Genomic DNA, 22,952 nt, shown 5'->3' on the forward strand with positions numbered 1-22,952 from the left:
GCCGGCACATTAGACTCCACGCCACAGAAATAGGTCATGCCAATCCCTAAATGCGGGTTGCATCCATTGTCTACCAAGAGTTGCAACAGAATACTCTGGCCCACAAAAACATGGATGCAGCTGGTAATCTTTCACCACGTGATTTGCTTGAGAACATCCTCGCCAGAGTCGAGAAACAAGAACAAGACAAGGCTCAGATTATGCAGTGTTTGCGGTGTCGCTCAATCACCTCTGGTACAATCAGCACCACTTCCCACGGTGACTATACAGACTGCAGGTGCTTCTGCACCAATATGAATCCCTCAAAGTATGATGGGGATCCTAAAGGCTGCAGAGGATTTCTGCACCAGTGTTCGATCCAGTTCAAGGCCCAGGTGGCAAGTTTCTCTTCCGAAAGGACGAAAGTGGCTTATGTGACTTCATTACTGTCTAGTCAGGCATTGGCTTGGGCTTCTCCGCTATGGTAAAGGAATGATTCTCTGGTCAACAATAGAGCTGAGTTTCTAGCAGCTTTCCGGAAGGTTTTCGATGAGCATGGGCGAGTATCCTCTGCAGGGTCAGCAATCCTGCAGTTGAAGCAGGGCAACCAATCTGCAGGACCGTATGCAGTACAGATTCGAACTTTTACTTCAGAGTTATGGTGGAACAACAAAGCCTTGGTTGCTGCATTCATGCAAGGACTGTCGGATCAAATCAAAGATGTACTTGCATCCAGGGAATTGCCAACATCCTTGGATGACTTAATCTCCTTGTGTTTCCTTCAGCACAAAGAGAGAGCACGTGAAAAGGAACAGTCTTGTCGCTTCAATGTCAAGGTTGCTCCACGTTTCACGGTACCAGTTGAACCTCCAGAAGAGCTCATGCAGATTGGAAAGTCTCATCTTCCTGCCGCAGAGAGGGAGCGGAGGTTCAAGAATAAACTCTGTTTGTATTGCGGTGAACCAAGTAATCTTCTCTCTGGCTGTCTGAGACGTCTGGGATACGAAAAGGCCTAATTGATCATGGGATGGTCAGATTAGGTGCATTCCAACACATCCCAACAGATAATATTGCTTCTCAGTTTTCCATCGATGTAACTCTGGTCCATGGAAATTCCTCTGAAGTCGTTAAGGCCTTTTTAGACTCTGGTGCCGATTGGCAACTTTCTGCTAAGAAGGTCCAAGAACTAGGAATTTCAAGTGTGCCGCTACAAAACTCCCTTTGTATCATTGGAGTGGATGGGAATAAACTTCCTACAGTTACTATCCACTCACCATCGGACGACAGAGGTTTCCATGCAAATGGGCACTCTCCATCGGGAATTGTTCTATATACTCCCGTCAGCCGAGAGTCCGGTCATCTTGGGTCTACCTTGGCTTCGCAAGTATGCTCCTGTTTTGGACTAGAAAGAATCTCAAATACTGTTGTGGGGTTCTCAGTACCATGGGTCCTGTCTCTCATCTGTCAGACCTCCACACCATGTTATTCGGAGTTCAGTCATCTCTCCGGAAGATCAGCTTCCAGCTCTATACCAGTCCTTCAGAGATGTATTCAGTAAAAAGGCCGCTGAGACGCTTCCTGCCCACAGGGAATGGAATTGTGCCATAGATTTGTTATCTGGGAACGTGCTTCCTCATGGAAGATTTTTTTCCTCTCTCGATTCCCGAGTCCCAGGCAGTGACAGAATACATTAGGGGGAATCTCGAACGTGGTTTTATCAAGGAATCCAAATCCCCGCTGGAGCAATCCTATTTTTCATTTTGAAGAAGGTTGGAGGTTTGCGACCATGCATTGATTACCGGGGTCAGTACTATCACCATCAATGACTGGTTTCCTCTACCTCTGATGAGCTCTTTGATCGGATAAAAGGAGCAAAGATTTTCACCAAGCTGGACTTTCATGGGGCTTATAATTTAATCAAAATCCAGTCAGGAGATGAATGGAAGATGGCCTTTAATACTTGTGATGACCACTACGAATACTTAGTCATGCTTTCTGGTTTGAGCAACGCCCCAGCTGTTTTCCAAAAACATGAATCACATCTTCCGGGTCCTGTTATACAAGTACATAGTGGTACCTTGATGACATTTTGATATTCTCTGAAGATATTATGACTCATCGCCAACATGTATATGAAGTGCTGTCACGACTCAGGGCCAACCAGCTTTTCTGCTAGCTTGAGAAATGCTCCTTCGAACAGAAAGAATCAACATTTCTGGGATACATCATTTCAGGGTCTTGCCTTCGGATGGATCAAGAGAAGCTTTCCGCCATTGTCAACTGGCCTCATCCTGTTGGGTTAAAAACAATACAATGCTTCCTGGATTTTTGTAATTTCAATTGTCAATTCATCAGGAACTACTCATCCATCGCTGCTCCCATTACTGCTCTTACAAAGAAGGAACAGGACACTCGAGTTTGGCCTTCTGTGGCAGAAAAAGCTTTTTCTCTGCTAAAACAATGTTTTCTTTCATCACTCATTCTAAGGCAACCAAATTGTAAACAAACTTTTTCCTGGAAGTGGATGCTTCCACTGTTGGAGTTGGGGCAGTGCTATCCAAAAAGAGATGAAGAAGCAAGTGGTATTCCTGTGGGTTCTACTCCGATAAATTCTCGGCCTCGGAGAAGAATTATGCTGTTGGGGACAAAGAATTACTAGGCATCAAGCTTGCTCTTCAGGAATGGTGGTATTTGTTAGAGGGAGCAAAATTTACACTGATTTTAAGAATTTGATGTACCTAAAGACAGCTCACTGCCTAAATTTTTGTCAGTCCAGATGGTCATTATTTTTGATTGGTTTAATTTGGTGATTACCTATCAGCCGGGTAATAAAAATGCTTTAATACCCCAGTCAGGACATTAATCAAACACACGTAAAAAATGAATAGGTTTAATTTTTTTGGAATAGATATTTGGGGGGGCGCGGTGGGCTGTCGCCGACCTACACGTACTGTCCGGTCGTTGGAGTGTTCATAGCCCACCGCCTCCCCCCCTCTCCTACACACATTGATTGTCTTCTGCCCACTCTCCTTCTATAATGCCGTCCCTGGTTCATCTACCCTTCTTTCTCTTCTACAGAGTATTCTTGTGTTTTTTATTATTTTATTATTATTATTATTATTATTATTATTATTTATTTATCTATTTATTTTTATTTTTCATTTATTATTTTTAATTTTTTACATATTTTTATAATTTATCATTTATAATACAATGGATCATATATTACATCATATAGTGTATGTTTATTACACCTTATGTAAATATATGTAATTACTTTTTCATTATCTATTTATCTATTTTTATACTCACCATCTATATCATGGTGATTCATATGAAATCTAGTCACTATATAAGTGGAACACATATACACAGACATGAATAATTTATATATGTGTGGAGTTTATATGTGTGATACGACCCCTTTTTTCTATTTGTATTAGTACTTTCCTTGTGATAGATGGACATACAGAGTTTCTAACTACACAGGTGAACAATTTGTGATACTATGCAGATAGGATTTGACATGGGCACAACCACACATTATATGTCCACATAGAGTTTTTTATATGCGTTTGTGGAAAGCCCATATGGGTGATACTACTCCATTAAAATAAGTTCCTATTTCTCGATCTCCATAAGGAATATTCCTGTGATAAATAAACAAATGCCTATTTAACTTGAATTTGATATACCTATACTTTATTTAAGGACACTAATTCTGTGAATTTCTTTGAGAAAATTGTTGTTGTTGTTAATAATGTTGTTATTATTATTATTATTATTATCAGAGAAACTGGGACATTTCCAAACATCCGGATTGGATTACTTAGATGATCCAATTAAGAAGCTTCTTATACAGCTGTTGTTTGTTTTTAAAATAATAACAGTATCCAGGCTATATATATATATATCATAGGCAAACGCAGGGGGGGTTTCCGTCTGCCTGGAAATCCCACTCCCCAGCCCACACTATGACCACAGTAGAAATAGTAATATAATAGATTGTTACTAGTGCTGCATGTTCTTCTCAGTATCACAATGAAATAATTAGCACCACTTGTGTACTTTTAACATGTATCAGCCAGTAATAAATTACCTCTGCACCAACTAGAAGATCTGGAAAACATGCACTGTTAGAGATGCACTGCTATAGAGCCCAATATGTACATACAGTATGTCCAGGGCAGTGCTAGGTTCTTCTGCTGCTCATCCAAGCTCCCGGACTTGCTCCAATAGTCTGGAATGGTGCCTACATCTAAAATAAATACATTCAGATCAGGCAGGATGGCCTACTGATGTATCTAATGGCTTACTGTGATCACTGGTCCTGTATATGCTGAAATTATTACACACAATACACTTTGTATGAAACTTATTAAACCTGGTTAAGTACTAATTCTGCCCTCTTCATGGACAGGCCACACTCGCTCTAAACTTAAGTATTTGGAAACCCCCCTCTGGAAATCCTGCGTTTGCCACTGTATATATATATATATATATATATATATATATATATATATATCCTGAAGCTACCGAGAATGTTGTTACTGCTATACTTTCTAAAAAATATACATATACTTAATTACTTATAAACTCTCTTGAACAGTCATTTTTATTTATAATGAGAAAGTTGGAAAATAAGAGAAGATTGCTATGAGATCTGCACCACCACTGTGGAAATAAGGAGTTAACAATGAATACCTGATTAACCAATAAGCCATGTTCTTCTACTATTTAAAAATTGGCTTGTGGGAAGGAGAGCATATCAGCTTGAAAAAGGCTACGGCGGTAGCCAAAACGTGTGTTGCTGCTCTCCTTGTTTTTTGGACTTGTACCCTCAGCATTCACCTACTACAAGCGCCAAGCCATCTTTTAATCTATTAATTTGGGGACCCACGTGGCTACAGAGACTGATGGCATATGGGAGTGTTATCCCATTTAGGTACGGGACTCCCTTCAAGTGCGGGTATTACATTCTACCAACGCCACCTGAGGCTGCTGATGAGAGGTGATGGCAAGTACTAAAACTCTCAATAATACACCAGACCTACATTTCCAGCTGGGGTGCTGGGAAATAGATGTCCTAATGTTGATATCAAATTGACAATGATTATATGAATGCTTTGAGGTGGACTGCCGTATACTTGCATGCCACTTGCGGCAAGTGAGGATTTTATTTTGGATACAAAGTGCAATAATTCCATTGAAAACATGAGACTAATTTTTTCTTATGCATAATATGTATAGCAACTGATGCATCAGTGCACAATTGAGCAAATAAGCTGAATTACACTGTGATTTTGTGTTTTGCTCCGGAGACCCCTGATTGGAGCTTTTTTCCTGTTTGGGAAAGTAATATATGGTTCCTATACATAGTCTGATCAACTTCCAAAAGATAAATAATCTGCCCGATGCCTTCACAATCCTGAAATAGGATGTCAATATGATGCGGGGGTGGTGTGGCACTCAGGACTTTTCCACAGAAATACTCACAGACAGCAATACTCTGTCTGTCTGTGAGCATTTCTTTGGAAAAGTCCTGAGTGCCGCACCACCCCTCAGAATATATATATATATATATATATATATATATATATATATACACATAGTATATATATTCCTTTAGGTTGTGTATTTATTGGTATTTATGTCTGTGTAAATTTATGTACTTTTTTCTCACCGTAAGTGCGGGTAATTAAACCTGTTAATTTTTTTCCTTGTGTATTAATTAATGTCCTGAACGGGGTATTTAAGCTCAGTATATTGCCTTTTCTATACTGATGTCAAGAGTTAGTAAAAACCTCTTTTTTACTGCTGCTTAAATACTTGTTTCCCTGATCTGGTTAAGCGCTGTTTTTTCTTATTTTTATTGGGTAATAAAAATATCAAAGCCAATGCACTCTCTCAAAGAATTTAGTTCCGTTGAGATGGAGGAATTGAAGGAGGACAAACCCATTCTAACCCCTGCTTGCTTCGTGGCTGTTACCAACAAGGTCAAGATTCCACCGGGGAAAACATTAGTAGCATCTGAACTCTGGTCCAAATTACTTCAGTGGGCACATTCTTCACGGTGTAGTGGGCATGCAGGAGTCAAAAGAACTTTGGAACTAATCCTCACTGATATTGGTGGTCAACGGTCAGTCACGATGTTAAGGACTTCGTGGAAACTTGTCATATTTGTGCTCAGCACAAGGTTCAACCACATTCTCCATTAAGTCCTCTGGTGCCACTATCAGTGCCTAACTATCCTTGGATTCATATCTCTATGGACTTTGTGATGGATCTACCTTCATGCCAAGGGTTCAACACTATCCTGGTGGTGGTGGATAGGTTCTCCAAGACCGCTCACTTTGTTCCTCTAAAAGGTCTACCTTCAGCACCGAAGTTGGCGGAAGTGTTTATTAGAGAAATTTCTAGGTTGCACGGATTTCCTAAAGACATTGTTTCCGATCGAGGGGTGCAGTTTGCGTCTAGATTCTGGAGAGCATTATGCAGGTGTTTTGGCATCAATCTGAGCTTTTCTTCGGCCTACCATCTCCAAAGTAATGGCCAGACAGAGCGAATAAACCAGGATTTGGAGAAGTTCATTCAGATGTATATTTCTGCCAATCAGGATGACTGGATCTCTCTGTTACCATGGGCTGAATTTGCCCACAATAATCTGTATTATGAGACGTCGGGGCACTCTTCATTTTTTACTATATACGGTTTGCATTCTATGTTACCAGAGTTACCAAGTCTTCAATCCGTGTCGCTGCCATCTGTACGTGGTACAATAAACTGGTTCTTTAAAATCTGGAAGGAGCTAAAGAAGAATCTGTGCAAAGCCTCGTCAAAGTATAAAATGTTTGCAGATAGGAAGAGAAGGAAGGTTCCGGTGTTGAGGCCTGGTGATAAAGTCCGGCTGTCAGCCAAGCACCTGTGATTAAGAGTTCCCAAGATGAAGTTCGCTCCCAGATACATCAGTCCCTTCCAGATTCTTCATGTGATTAATCCAGTGGCATTCCGTCTGAAACTTCCTGGTACTGTGAATATACCCAATGTATTTCATGTGTCCCTCCTAAAACCCCTGGTGCTTAATTGATTTTCAGCACCCTGCAATCCTCCCTCTGCAATTTCTGTAGACCATCAGCAAGAATATGAAGTGAAACAGATCTTGGACTCCGGGATTTCTAGGGGATCTGTTCAGTTCTTGGAAGACTAGAAGGGGTATGGTGCTGAGGAACGTTGTTGGGTCAAGGCTTCTGACATTCACACTCCCCAACTTCTTCAGAAATTCCATCAGAAGTTTCCTGGCAAGGTGGGGTGTTTGGTGCCCACCCTTAGAGGAGGGGGTAATGTCACAGCGTGCCGGACAGTGGCATGCACTTACCGGGTCCAGCGGTGCTGTTCTTTGGCAGGGCAGCGGGCGAGAGTCCCTGGCGCCCACAGCTGTGTAGTACTTCCTCCCCCCTGCGGCATGTTACAGGCGGTCGCTGCTCCCTTCAGGAGCGAGCGCCAACCTGACAGTATTTAAAGAGACACACATACTTCTTGGTGACATCAGAGTAGGCGTCCTATTCAAGCCCTGCCTATATAAGGAAGTCCCTGGGAGCACTCCTCTGCCAAAGTATAGGCTCCATTAACTTACGTTCCTGTGCTTTCCTTGTTACCTGTTCCTGACCTTGGCTTTGTCCGTGACTCTGATTTCATCTGATCCCTGGTACTGCATTTATAATCTGGGTATGACCTTGGCTTGCCTCTATGACTTGCTTATGTCTGTTCCTGGTACCATCTTGTCCGTTTGGTTTTGACCCAGCCTGTTGACTACGTTGAGTCTTCTCCTTTACATCCAAAGTACACCAGCACCTTTATAAGGGAACCTATTCTGAGGGCTGCGACCTGTGTGTTGGACCAGGGCCGGCACTAGGGGTGTTCGACCAGTGCGGTCGCACAAGGGCGCCACCCGTAGAGGGCGGCACCCCTCCCCAGCATCCCGATTTCAGCCGAAGTGGCCCGCGGGTGGTCAAATGGGGAGGCTGGGGACCCCCACCACCACAGCTGTGCACCGGTGCCAGTCCCCGGAGAGTGAATGGATGCCGTGCGCATGTGCGCGGCAACCATTCACTGACGGGAGAAGGCTGGGGGAAGCCCAGCCAGTGACGGAGTGCTGGGCTTTACCCCCAGGCTGACGTTATTTGGAGGCGTGCCATGCGGGCACGCCTCCAAATAACGGCACACAGGGGGCGTGGCCTATGGTTATTAGCCCACGCCCCCAAATTCGGTCGAGCGTGGCTTTCCCGCACGCGAACTTAGGGCGCTCTGTCGGGGTCCGGCACAGGGTGCTCAGAACCCTGGAGCCGGCCCTGTGTCGGACACAGCCAAGTCCATGCCTTCTTGCGAAGGTTTCTGGTGAATACCACCGGCACATTAGACTCTGCGCCTCAGAAATAGGTAACGCCAATCCCTAAATACGGGTTGCATCCATTATCTACCCGAGAGTTGCGACAATTACACTGCGCGGATTGTCTTCCCTCCCGCCTGAGTCCCCTCTCCTCCCTCGATTAGACTATCCATCAACAACCTCACAATCTCATCTATCTCACAAGTCCGCTGTCTTGGAGTTACTCTTAACTCCAACCTCTTCTTTGAATCACACATTCAGTCTCTCTCCCAGTCTGTTCGCTTCCACCTTTGTAATATCTTCAGGAACAGATACTTTCTCACCCAGGGGGCAACAAAGACTCTCATCCACTGACTGGTCATCTCTAGAATGGACTACTGCAACCTCCATTTATCTGACCTCCCTGGCACCCACCTCTTTACACTGCAGTCTGTTCTCAGTGCTTCTGCTCGGCTCATCCTCCTCTCCAACAAACTGCTTTTGACTCCACCTTTCACCAGGCCCTTCACTGGTTCCCATTTCCCTTCAGAAACTTAAAATCCTCACAGTCACCTATAAAACAGTCACTCGAATCCAATCTCCCTCCACACTCCCGACTTCCCACTTCACATAACCAGTAACTGCCGTCTCTCCTCTCAACTTAATACCTTCTCCCACTCCCACTTCCAAGATTTCACCCATGCTGCTCCCCACCACTGGAACTTACTCCCTCCCCAAATTAGACTTTCCACTTGTCTCCAATGCTTCAAATGAGCTCTCAAAACACACTTCTTTATTAAAGCATTCCAGCTCTCATACTAACTCCCCTATCCATGCTCCTTCCTCACCGTCTCTCCCCTCTGTCACCTCTGTCTGTCCCTTCTCTCTAGACTGTAAGCTCTCACAAACAGGAACCTCTACTCTCTCTTGCTCCTCCCTTGCCCATTTTGCCACCAAAATTTTAGGCTCAGCAGACAGCGCTACCTTTGTGGATATTGTGACTGCATATGAAACAATGTCTATATAGATTGTATATTCCATGTTCTCCAATGTTTTATACTGTAAGTCTTTTGCATTTCCAATTTATTTTCCATATATTTTGTTTGAACGGTTTATGCTTGCGAACGTTGTAAGGTGCTGCTGATCCCTTGTGGCGCCATATAAATCTAGAAGAGAGGCAGCACTCGGAGACTGATAACAACGGTGCACCCTACAACAGGGTGTTTATTTGGTCAATGTTTCGGGGATCAAGTCCCCTTCCCCAGGGCAATATATATATATATATATATATATATATATTATACAATTCCTTCAGTCCGGCACTCCTTCTTTGGAAGACAGCTGACTCCGGTGCCCTCAGCAGTAGATGGATGTTAAGTAAAGCAATTAAATGTGTCACATAAACAAAACCAACATTTCAGAGCGCTAAGCTCCTTGACAAAGGAGCTTAGCGCTACGAAATGTTGGTTTCGTTTATGTGACACTGTTAATATATTCATTATTGCCACAAATCTGAGTGCCGCAGCTTCATTACTTTGCTATATATATATATATATATATATATATATATACACAGCAGTGCAGAACAGCACACATTTAGTAATAAAAGTTCAGGTGCTGCAATCCCATAATAAATAACATAGAAGTATCAGACACCACTCACTACATTTTAAGTCACCAGGCTTTAGATGAGTATACCACTGTGTTTTTTTTGGTCTGCACTATCTACGTTATTACAATATAGTGTTTATTCTGACCACTTTAGTGTTATACATGCTGTCTGATTAAGGAGTGACATGCGCTTTGTAGACTGTTGCATACTGTATTTTTATACAATAGATCATGACCATTAGGTCATTTTTGATTTTTTTTGCATTTATAAGAAGTGTGCTGGTCTTTTTTCTATGTGAAAGCATTGGATATATATATATATATATATATATATATATATATATATATATATATATATGTATATATATATATATATATATATATATATATATATATATATAAAGCTTCCGGTTCTGTGTGTTTGTTCGGGCTAATCTCGTGAACCGCTGGAGGGATTTTTATGGGGTTTTCACTATATACAGTATTGGTTGAGGAAGGTTTAGTATGAACCATTCATCTGTGACAAAAAGGAGTGAGCAGTGACTATTTTAGTGAAGCAGTCATAGAAAAAATCTAATCTTACACCAAGTTGAAGTACAGTAGCTGCCCATAGTGCTGAAACACTGTGAGAGCCAATCAGAGCCAGCAATGTGCCCTGTTGCTTAGCAGCAGCCTAGAGAGGGGAGGAAGTCAGGGTCTAGAGCAGGATCACATCTGAGGCAGACAGAGGACCAGATTCAGATTTGGGAATAGAGTAAGTAATTTCGATCTGCATCTTAGAGCGGTAACCACCGGGACACATGCGCAGGGCAACTCTGACACATGCACAGACTGAAATCATCAGCGGCATTAACATTACGTGCACCTCTGAATCAGTCCCTATGTGTCGCACTTAATTCCCCGGTATTTGGATAACTCTAGAGTAGAGGTTGCCCTGTTAGAGGGACAGGCTGTACTGAATCTAGCATAGAGACCGGTTCTACACATATACAAGTGTGCAATGCCAATAATTGTGTTGTTACTTTTTGACAGCAGAAACCTAACAGCAGTAAGGTAGGAAGTGCTGCAAAACAACCAGACCAGAAAACCATCAGCAAGGACTCAGCAAAGCCAAATGCAGCCAAACTTACAAAAAGCAAGGTAAGAGGCTTCTTTATTCTTTATGGTTGTAAAGGTGTGGTCATTTTAGTGGGCAACTAAACCCCAGCATTAACATTTTCAAATTAATAGGGGAAGTTTTATGACATTATTATGCCTGACTTTCCATTGCATCTTTAATAAACATAAAAGTTTGATAATTTCTTTCCACCTTCGTCAAAAACAGCTTGATATACAGTAGGACACTAAGACTTTATGTAAAGTACAACTGGGTTTTTCTCTATCTTATATGCGGTGACAGCAACAGAAATCTTGGGATCCGGCACACTCAGGGTTTTTAAGGCCCCCTATCCCCTCCCAGGAGGTACATGCAGGTCAGCCATTGGCTCATCCCCAAATGTCTTTCCAGCCTCATCCCCAACTGTGTCTTTCAACCTTATCCCCCATGTCTCTCCAGCCTCAACCTTGCCTGTGTTGTACCAGCCTCAACCCTGATCTCTCCAGCACCATCCATGTGTCTCCAGCCTCTTCTCCCTATGTCTCTCCATATCCGGCCATTCACTCTTCTCCTCTGTATCTCTCAGCATCATTATCTTCCCACATGTGTTTCTAAGCCTCATTCCCCACCCTGTCTCTCTCAGCTTCAATCCCCCACACTGCATCTATCAGCTTTATCCCCCCACCCTACCTCTCTCAACTTTATCCTCCCACCCTGTGTCTCTTAGGTTCATTCCCCAGCCCCTGTGTCTCTCAGCTTCATTCCCCAGCCCCTGTGTCTCTCAGCTTCATTCCTAAGCTCCTATGTCTATGTTTCATTCCACATCTCCAATGTCTCTCAGCCTCATTCCCCAGCCCCTGCATCTCTCAGCCTCAAACCAAGCCCCTGCGCCTGACAAGCCCAGCCCCTGTGTTTCACAGCCCCAGCGTCTCCCCAGCCCTGTGTCTTCATCTCAACATCCCCCGCCCCGTCACTTCATCTCCAGCCCCCCCCAGCCACCACCTGACAGTGGGCCTGATTCAGACTTGGGAATAGGGTTTTTTTTTGTATGTATGGTCAATTCTGTCTGTAGCCTACAAATACTGTGCAGCTTTTGTACACTGCAATTTAGATTTCAGTTTGGACACACCACTCTCAAATGTAAGTCTTTCTGCACATTATAAATCTGCCCCACCTGCAGTGCAACATGGTTTTACCAAGATGCACAGTTGCTCTAACTTACTCTATTCCCAACTAAGGAGTCTATTTATCAAGCAGTGAAAAGCGTGGAGAAGTGGACCAGTGGAGAAATTGCACATAGCAACCAATCAGCTCCTACCTATTATTTTATAGACTGTACTTGATAAATGCTACTTCAAAGCTGATTGGTTGATATGGGCAACTTCTACACTGGTTCACTTCTCCGCGCTTTTCACTGCTTGATAAATAGACCCCTATGAATGACATCATGAACGCTGTGCTGGCACAAAAAAGACTATTGTTCCGGGTTGCAGGTCTCCCTCCAACTGTCTCTGAGTCCTTCTGAATATAGCAGAGGCCAGGGGGGATACATGAACTAGGCTCCCGAGATTCCTTTGTACCCCCCTGTCGCTGGGCCTGCTTATATGCCATATAAATTTACACTACTGTGGGGAACTACGTGGAAAGTGGGCCTGATTTATATATTTCCAGAACTCAGATGTTGGCGTAAATCTCCATTGATTGAAGGTCTGTGCATGCACAAGAGCCGCACTGCGCATGTGCGGATCAGGTCCTGTGATGACCCCAAAAGCCACATTCATGATTAGCAGCTGCTGGCATTTGGGGGAGGTGACACGGTGGCGATGGGAATTGTTACAGAAAACTGGGGCATGTTGACCCCATTTTCTGGGCATCAAAGCCAGTGGCTGCTTGGACACAGCTTCACTGGCAACGGTTTCGTGATTTTTCTGGACATCCTGAGTAACCGGAGGGTTATTCAGATGTCTGATGGTCACGCAATAGTACTGATGCTGCATCTATGGATCACAGAAGCCGGCAGTGGGCATCTTTTACTTAAGTCGCCTCCTGTGGCGTTTTGCATATTTTAGCACAGCTGCTGCGTACAAAGACACAGCGACTGTGCTCTAGCGTATATCCCTGAATCAGGCCCAGTATCGGAACAGATGTAATTATTTACTTCCAGCTTGGTGCAGCAGTTGTAAGATATGCGCTTTAGGGTGCCTCAGGCTTAAGTTTTACTATTAAATCTGTCAGTCTATTAAGTAGATTCTTCACTCAGACTTCTCACAGGCTGGAAATTATGCTTGGATGAGAATTCTATTGACTGAGTACTAGTATCCAACACCATAGCACTTTTTCTGTCATGCAAATTGCTGTCAGCTCTTTAAAAGAAGCCGTGATAATTATTATTTAATCTTAGTGTTTGAAATATAAAAGCTTTAAAAGCAATTTAACATCAGTCAGCACTGAAGCCTGCAATCTGTGTACCATTACATCAGTGAGTGTTATTATGAAATAAACTGTTACCCTAGTTTCTGCAGCTCAGTAATCCCTGTGAAGGTACAGTTCTGTGACCTGTGATTGGACGTATATTGATACCGTATAATTTATCATGACCCATTCAGGGATGGGAAGGAGTCTGTCATTGACGCTCGCATTTTTTAATTCACTGTATTGTAGTAGTGTTTGTGTGCCCAATATATTTTGTCAAAGCTGTTGCATTGACAGTTTTGTTTTTATATAATTTGACTTCTGTTACTGACGTATTGTATTATATTGCTGGGCTTTACCTAGTTACCTGTCATTTTATACTTATTTTGTATTGTAGCTGTACCTTCTATTTGTGATTCTTCCGATCCGAGCCGGCTCTACGCATAGGCAAACGTAGCAAATGCCTAGGGGCGCCTGGACGGCGAGGCTCTGCTAGAGGTTTGGCGGCCTCGATCGGAGCTCTGATCAGGCAGCAGCAGCTCACAGTCAGTAACAGCGGGCTGCCGCTGCTGGAGCAGGCGGGTCAGAGGAGGCTGGAGCAGAGTAGCAGACTCTGCACAGTGGGGGCAGTGGGCACTGTGCATCAACAAAAATGGCCGCTGCTGTCGGTGAGGAGGGCTGCTGCGGATGCATAGCTGCATCCAGCTCCTCCTCCCATGGGCCTTTGGAGTCCAGCAGGCTAAGCCTGCACTTGACTCCCTGCAGCCTGCCAGCGACACCCCCACAAAGCACAGTGAGGATTCTGCAGGGGCAGACGCACAAGCAACCAGACAGTTTTAAAAAGTAAGTGACTGTTATAAAAATGTTTTTCATTAAAGTCAGCTCAGCATGTAGTGAGGGATGCTGAGCTGACTGCTGTGAAGGCTGCTGTATGCTGGTCGGGGGAGGTGTGATTGGTGATGGGTGCAGCTGTGATCTGTGCTGCCGGGTGAGGGTTGCAGTGCTGGGAGAGGGCAGAGTGGTTCTGTACGAGGGGTCTTGTGCTGGGTGAGAGGTGCTGGATGAGGATTGCTGTGTAGGAGAGGGGTAATGGGTGTTGTTGGCTGCCTCTGTGATCTGTGCTGCTGGGTAATTGGTGTTGTGCTGTGCGACATGGAGAAGGGTGCTGGGTCAGAGGCGGAACTAGCGGCATTGCAGCTGGTACATTGCACTGACCTGGGCCTGCCGCAATGAAGGGGCCTGTAGCAGGCAGCAGTATAATGAATCTGACTGACTCATTTTACGCCGTTCATCTTTCCTCCGCGGGCGTTAACAAAGGAGGATGCCCGGATAGTTGTATATATTGTGCACTTAGCATGTGTTTCTTTAACAATAAAAAATAAGCCATAAAACAATGTGTTCTTTTTGGTGTCCGTGTATAAACACTAAGCTTGGTGGTGGGATTACCTGCACCAATGAAAATTTTGCCTAGGGCATCAAATTGCTCAGGGCCGGCTCTGCTTCTGAGTCATTCAATAAATAATATTGGGGGGAAAAAAACAGACAAATTTGTTTGTAATCAGTTAATGCGTTTGGTGGTAAGTCATAATTACTGGAAATGTAGAGATTCCGCACAAGGTAATCTGCATGGATAAAACCTGCCATTTCTGCATGATTTTAAGGTAAAAGGGGCTTTAGTGCCTTTGTGCGCCAAGGAACTCCCAGATTACTATTGTGTAATAAAAACAGCACAATGCACAATCCCTGCTGGTGTGAAGCAGGTTCCCCTAATATGCTCAGATTTCTTTTTTTTTGTTTTAAATATTTCTTTATTGAAGCATAATAATTGTGCTCAACAATATAATAGTTACACAAACACAATTAACATTAGCATTAAGAACACATTTATAACATGTAAATAGAAAAGATGACATCTGAAAACTGATATATTAACTAATCAGTATATATCTCCATCCATATAAAAATATTACAAATATAAACAATATTGTTAACTAGGGGTGAGCGGGTTCGGATTTCTGAAATCCGAACCCCCCCGAGCCCCCCCGATCCGAGTCCGATCCGAATCAGGCTCGACTTTTCCCGCCTGACTCGGATCTGAAATCGAGGCAAAACGTCATCATCCCGCCTTCCGAGTCTCGCGGGTTTTGGATCCTATATAAGGTACCCGCGTCGGCGCCATTTTCTCACTCGGCTGTGGACAGTGAAGAGGGAGGGTGGGAGTTAGGGCTGTGTAGTGTAGTGTAGTGTAGTGCAGAGTAGTGTTGTGCTGTGCTGTGCTGTGCTGCTGTTGTCCACTACTTCAAAGTCCATAGGTGCTGTGCTGTGCTGCGCTGTGCTGCGCTGTGCTGCTGTTGTTAATAGGGGCTGTGTCCACTACTTCAAAGTCCATAGGGGCTGGCTGGACTGTGTTGTGCAGTCAGTTCTCCATAGGGACTGTGTCCACTCCAAAGTCCTGTGCAGTGTCCCAGTCCTAAAGGGGTGCTGTAGTGTTGTCCAGGGGGTGCTCTGTCCATCAGGGGTGCTCCCCCCAAGTGCTAAAAAAATAATATATTTTCTGTGTTTGTGAATTGTGTGCGCAGTAGCCGCACGTGCATCAACAAAGTAGTGCCAAGCGTGCACCTGTGTCATAAGTAAAGGGCCGGCTGGCTTGACCGTTAAAGGGTGCTGTAACCCCCAAAGTGCACTCCAGTCCAAACCAAAAAAAAATTATTTTCTGTGTTTGTGAATTGTGTGCGCAGTAGCCGCACGTGCATCAACAAAGTAGTGCCAAGCGTGCGCCTGTGTCATAAGTAAAGGGCCAGCTGGCTAGACCGTTAAAGGGTGCTGTAACCCCCGAAAGTACACTCCAGTCCAAACCAAAAAAAAAATTATTTTCTGTGTTTGTGAATTGTGTGCGCAGTAGCCGCACGTGCATCAACAAAGTAGTGCCAAGCGTGCGCCTGTGTCATAAGTAAAGGGCCGGCTGGCTTGACCGTTAAAGGGTTCTGTAACCCCCAAAGTACACTCCAAACCAAAAAAAATATATATTTTCTGTGTTTGTGACTTGTGTGCACTGTGGCTGCACGTGCATCAACAAAGGAGCAGCGCCAAGCGTGCGCCTGTGTCCCATAAGTAAAGAGCCGGCTGGCTCATTTCTTAAAGGGTGGTGTAACCCACAAAGTGCACTACTCTCCAGCAAAAATAAAAAAATATTTTCTGTGTTTGTGTGCGCTTTAGCCGCACGTATATATATCAATATAACATAAATGGAGGACCAAACTTTCTCCGATAAAAATAAAATAGGGAAAGATCAAGAACCACTTCCTCCTAGTGCTGTTGCTGCTGCTGGGAGTTGTTCATCATCCCAGAGAGGAAGTAGGAACATCACTACTTTTACTAAACAATTGACCCTCCAACAGTCCCTAGCGATGAGGATGAAGTACGACAGCAGTCATCCTGAAGCAAAACGTATAACTGAGGCCTTGACTGCTATGTTGGTGTTAGACGTGCGTCCGGTATCCGACATTAGTGCAGTGGGATTTAGACAATTGATGGAGGTAGTGTGTCCCCGGTTCCAAATCCCGTCTAGATTCCACTTCACTAGACAGGCGATACCGAGACTGTACAGAAACATCAACAAAAGTGTCCTCAGTGTCCAAATCCCGTCTAGATTCCACCTGCATCCTCAAAGCAGCAGCGACAAGCGTGCGTCTGTCTGTTAAAGGGTGGTGACACCCTCAAAGTGTGCTACACAAACAATTAAAATATTGTTCTTTTTTTTTCTGTCTTTGTGAATTGTGTGGGCTGTAGCCGCACCTGCATCCTTAAAGCAGCAGCGACAAGCGTGCGTCTGTCTGTTAAAGGGTGGTGTAACTCTCAAAGTGCTCCAAAAAATAAAAAACTATTTTTTTAATGTGTTTGTGACTTGTGTGGGCTGTAGCCGCACCTGCATCCTTAAAGCAGCAGCGACAAGCGTGCGTCTGTCTGTTAAAGGGTGGTGACACCCTCAAAGTGTTCTACACAAACAATTAAAATATTGTTCTTTTTTTTTCGGTCTTTGTGAAATGTGTGGGCTGTAGCCGCACCTGCATCCTTAAAGCAGCAGCGACAAGCGTGCGTCTGTCTGTTAAAGGGTGGTGTAACTCTCAAAGTGCTCCAAAAAATAAAAAACTATTTTTTTAATGTGTTTGTGACTTGTGTGCGATGTAGCCGCACTTGCATCCTCAAAGCAGCAGCGACAAGCGTGCGTCTGTCTGTTAAAGGGTGGTGACACCCTCAAAGTGTGCTACACAAACAATAAAAATATTGTTCTTTTTTTTTCGGTCTTTGTGAAATGTGTGGGCTGTAGCCGCACCTGCATCCTTAAAGCAGCAGCGACAAGCGTGCGTCTGTCTGTTAAAGGGTGGTGACACCCTCAAAGTGTGCTACACAAACAATAAAAATATTCTTTTTTCTGTCTATGTGAATTGTGTGGGCTGTAGCCGCACCTGCATCCTTAAAGCAGCAGCGACAAGCGTGCGTCTGTCTGTTAAAGGGTGGTGACACCCTCAAAGTGTTCTACACAAACAATTAAAATATTGTTCTTTTTTTTTCGGTCTTTGTGAAATGTGTGGGCTGTAGCCGCACCTGCATCCTTAAAGCAGCAGCGACAAGCGTGCGTCTGTCTGTTAAAGGGTGGTGTAACTCTCAAAGTGCTCCAAAAAATAAAAAACTATTTTTTTAATGTGTTTGTGACTTGTGTGCGATGTAGCCGCACTTGCATCCTCAAAGCAGCAGCGACAAGCGTGCGTCTGTCTGTTAAAGGGTGGTGACACCCTCAAAGTGTGCTACACAAACAATAAAAATATTCTTCTTTTTTCTGTCTTTGTGAATTGTGTGGGCTGTAGCCGCACCTGCATCCTTAAAGCAGCAGCGACAAGCGTGCGTCTGTCTGTTAAAGGGTGGTGACACCCTCAAAGTGTGCTACACAAACAATTAAAATATTGTTCTTTTTTTTTCGGTCTTTGTGAAATGTGTGGGCTGTAGCCGCACCTGCATCCTTAAAGCAGCAGCGACAAGCGTGCGTCTGTCTGTTAAAGGGTGGTGACACCCTCAAAGTGTTCTACACAAACAATAAAAATATTCTTCTTCTTTTTTCTGTCTTTGTGAATTGTGTGGGCTGTAGCCGCACTTGCATCCTCAAAGCAGCAGCGACAAGCGTGCGTCTGTCTGTTAAAGGGTGGTGTAACCCTCAAAGTGTGCTCCACAAACAATAAAAATATTCTTTTTTTTTTCTGTCTTTGTGAATTGTGTGGGCTGTAGCCGCACTTGAATCCTCAAAGCAGCAGCGACAAGCGTGCGTCTGTCTGTTAAAGGATTACATCGGTGACAGCATCCAAGTAGGCATGTCAGACAGTCCGTACCTGTACTGGCAGGAAAAAGAAGCAATTTGGAGGTCCCTGTACAAACTGGCTCTATTTTACCTGAGTTGCCCCCCCTCCAGTGTGTACTCCGAAAGAGTGTTTAGTGCAGCCGGGAACCTTGTCAGCGAAAGGCGTAGGTTGCTTCCACAAAATGTGGAGAAGATGATGTTCATAAAATGAATTATCAACTCTTCCAGGGAGACCAGCCTCCAGAACGTACAGCAGGGACGAATTAATACTCTGTGAGGATGAGGATGTACACACTGAAGAGGGTGAGGAATCGGTGGATGAGGAGGATGAGGATGACATCTTGCCTCCGTAGAGCCAGTTTGTGCAGGGACAGATAAATTGCCAGCTTGTTTTGTGGGGGCCCAAACGAACCAATCATTTCAGCCACAGTTGTGTGGCAGACCCTGGTGCTGAAATGATTGGTTTGTTAAAGTGTGCATGTCCTGTTTATACAACATAAGGGTGGGTGGGAGGGCCCAAGGACAATTCCATCTTGCACCTCTTTTTTTTCTTTGCATTATGTACAGTTTGGGGCCTAGTTTTTCAATGCCATCCTGTCTGCCACTGCAGTTTCACGCCTAGATGGGTCACGTGTTTGTGCCGCCCACTCGTGTCGCTTAGCATAGTCATCCAGCTACCTCGGTGCAACCTTTTGGACATAAAAACACTATTGTGAGGTGTGAGGTATTCAGAATAGACTGGAAATGAGTGGAAATTAAGGTTATTGAGGTTAATAATAGCATAGGAGCAGAAAAACCTACAAATTCTGTCATTTTAGCTGTTTTTATGCTTTTTTTCAAAAAAATACAGATCCAAAACACAAAACCCAGAACCCAAAACACGGAAGGGTGGTTTTGGCAAAACCAATCCAGATCCAAAACACGAAGAAAGATCCAGATCCAAAACCAAAACACGAAAAGTGGCCGGTGCACACCCCTAAATTCATGTGTATATTATCTTTAGCAATCCCTAGATTGAAGAGCATAGCCTTCAGTGCTTACGGTCTGGACAGACAAGTTCTTTTTTCTTTAACTGTTTGTGCTTTTTTAAGCTCAAGAAAACAAAATCAAATCTCGGTGTGCCAACTACCTGTTAGTCTAAGGCACAGTACACACCTGTGGTTTGTTTGTTTTTTGTGTCACATTTGTTCAGTAGCAGACTTCCATTTGCTTTAATTTATTAGAAGGGCCTCTACCTCTATCCCCTTTTGTTTTGTTCACCTCTGCAATGAGCCCAATTGACTCAGTACAGAACCATTATTTCTATGTGAGTAGCCATCTCTCATCTGTTCCCCTATCAAAAATAGATGACTGGAGCATTCCTGGTGTATCAAACGGCACAGCTGGGAATGATAAACCCTCCAAACAGTGCTACTTGGTAAATGTCCCATAACCTACTCAAACTGCTCTCTGTGTTACTACACATTGGGTATGATGGAGAGTGATTACTTTGCCAGTTGGTGCAGAGGGCGTGATTAACACCCGGTCGCAAGCGCTGAGCGCTCGCAACCGGGTCAATGGTGGCCCAGAGCACATGCGCACGACGGAGCCGGCTCAAGGGTTCAGTGGGATGTCAGTGGGAGAGCTTTCGGCTCTGTTTGAGCCGAAAGCTCTCAGGGGCTTGTGGCCATGAGACCCTACCACAAGAGTCTCGTCGCAATCCCGATGGTCGCGATGGTCTTGACCATCGCGACCATCATCATGGTCGCTCGCTATAGCTGTGGGTGGTCACCCACAGCTATGCGAGCGGCCAGGAGGCCATTCTAAAAAAGAAAAAAGACCGGCCCTGATTCAGAGCAACTGGGTCTGAATCAGGCCCAGAGTGTCTTGTGTGAATTCGCTCTGCATATGGGCTATATGGGTTACATGCATTAATTCACTCTGCACCTTCCCAGAGCAGTGGGCACATACATATTAGCTCATGAAGATTTACATGGTTCTGCCACTTATGCCTGCCTGTGCCCGGAGCTCTCATTTAGGCAGTAGTACAGTATAGGCATATTTTTTGTAGATGATCAGGGGCAGGTGCAAATAGTGAATGATGAAGATGATACTATTGAAATGCTTGTGAATTGTGTTTAACAATTGCTCCACCAATGCTGACTAGTGATTTCTTTGTCACTCGGCATGTATTATATTTTTGATTGTGTTTTTAAGCATTTTTTTGTACTTGAGATCAGAAGATTGTACATGAGACCAGAAGATCTGCTCCATACATGCAGTAATACAGATTGCTGTGTCTTTAGACTCCATCAACGGTCACAGCATCAAAACTTGCACCAGTCCTATGGCAGATGCAGTTTCTCCATCTGTGTATACAGGGGTATATCTTCCTATTGGCCTAGATGGCCCTCACCAGGGGCACCATTGGTGACAGCCATCATCAATGATCTCTGGTCTCCTATCTCCTCTTACCAGTTTCCTGTAGTCAGTCGTCATTAGCAAAGGATCCATGGTTTCCTTTTGTCTCCTAAGCTCTGCTCTGCTCTGCTCTGCCCTCCATTGACTATGAATGTGTATCAGGCTTCTTATATGTCCCTTCATAACAGAAACATTTAAAAGTAGAGAGACTCATTTTTTTTTTTTTTACTTAATATATCTCTTCCCCCACAATACCTACCATATACCAATCACCATTCACTGATTCCCATATGTAAATCATACAGGAGAAGAGTGCCATATCAATCACAAGGCTATATTCGCAAGGTGATTTGCATATATGCAAATTATCTTGCCCACAATGCATCTAGTTTGTTATTGATGCCTTCTTTTCCTGTGTTGTTGACATATAGAAATTAATAAACAGTGCATTGCATGTAGTGTTATAACTGAAAAAAATATAAATATATATATATATATATATATATATTGTCTCCCTATTTCTGCAGGCGTGTAAATTGAACTACCCCCAGTGTAAGTATAGCAAATTTATGTTTTCTCAGTTTGAGGATCTTGCCATGATCCTTGTAGGTTGTGGTTATTTCCATGGTAAAAATATATATAACAAGCGCTGAATAAAAGTGAGAGAGACAAATTGTAAAAGATAATGATGTTTACAGCCCTTTTGGGGTAGTGTGATTGGAGCAGGTTGGAGGAAATGGGGACGCTATTTCCGTGTCCACACAAGGGTTCCAGATCTTTGGCTTGGTGAGTGTTGGTCTAAAACTTTCCCTACCTGTAAAGTCTGCCTGTCCTTGCAGACCGGGGATCTCTGCCAGACAGATAGTGTTCAACCGGGGCGCCGCTTGATGATGTCAGACGCCCGGACCTCGTGCGGTACGCAGATGGTTCTCCCAGATGGCTTCCTTCCGCTTTGCTCCTCACTTGTTCCAACGCGTTTCACGCCAATGTCGGCGCTTGTCAAGAATAGCTGGGGCAATCTCCAGAGTGCTCCTTAAATAGTATAACTTTATTAGTCAAATTAGGTAAAAACCGGATGTTCCAAACCGGAAATGCCGTCTAAACAGGCGGCAACCACATGTTAGTGGTTATAATGCAATTTTCTCTCTTACTGTTGTAAAAAATAATAAAAATAAAAAGAGGGACAGGTGACAAAAGGGACAGGTAAAAAATTTGGAGGAATAATATCTATAGAAAGGCTTTCAATTCTATTTCAATGTTAAGGCCACTAGGTTCCAAAGTTTCAAGATTGTATATCCATTTTGTTTCGTTTTGCAGAAGTTTTTTCACAAGGTCTTCACCTCTCCAATGTGTCGTTATTTTTTGTATGCCCATAAATTTTAAGCCTTGTGGGTTGCAGTTGTGATGTTTGAGAAAAGTTGCTGATAGATTATGGGTGGTTAATCCTCGTCTTATATTATATAAGTGTTCAGAAATTCTTGCTTTGAGTTTTCTTTTAGTTTGGCCTACATATTGAAGTCCGCAGGGACATTCAATTACATATATAACGCCTTCTGTTTCACAAGAGATGTGGTCTCTTATTTTGAATTCTTTTTTATTTTTGTTTGAAGTGAAGTTTGGCTCTGCTTTTGTTGTTGTTATTTGATTCTTACACCCTTTGCAGTTAAGGCAATGAAAAAAACCTTTCATATGATGTTCTTCCATCTTTTTTATTGGTAAGAAGCTGTTTGTTAGTTCAT

The 22,952-nt window shown here is 43.7% G+C and overlaps 1 protein-coding gene across 5 annotated transcripts in view; it reads left to right on the plus strand.

The window, feature by feature from the left end:
* Positions 1-22,952, plus strand: part of RIMBP2 (RIMS binding protein 2) — a 575,178-nt gene that overhangs the window by 76,861 nt on the left and 475,365 nt on the right. For all 5 annotated transcript variants that reach the window (XM_088482099.1, XM_088482100.1, XM_088482101.1 and 2 more), the window contains exon 3: positions 10,988-11,095. In XM_088482099.1, the coding sequence (XP_088338225.1) occupies positions 10,988-11,095 (108 nt within the window). The remainder of the gene's footprint in view (positions 1-10,987; positions 11,096-22,952) is intronic.

Source organism: Taudactylus pleione, unplaced genomic scaffold (genome assembly GCF_031769625.1).
Source record: "Taudactylus pleione unplaced genomic scaffold, aTauple2 ptg000282l, whole genome shotgun sequence".
In the NCBI taxonomy this organism is placed as follows: Eukaryota; Metazoa; Chordata; class Amphibia; order Anura; family Myobatrachidae; genus Taudactylus; species Taudactylus pleione.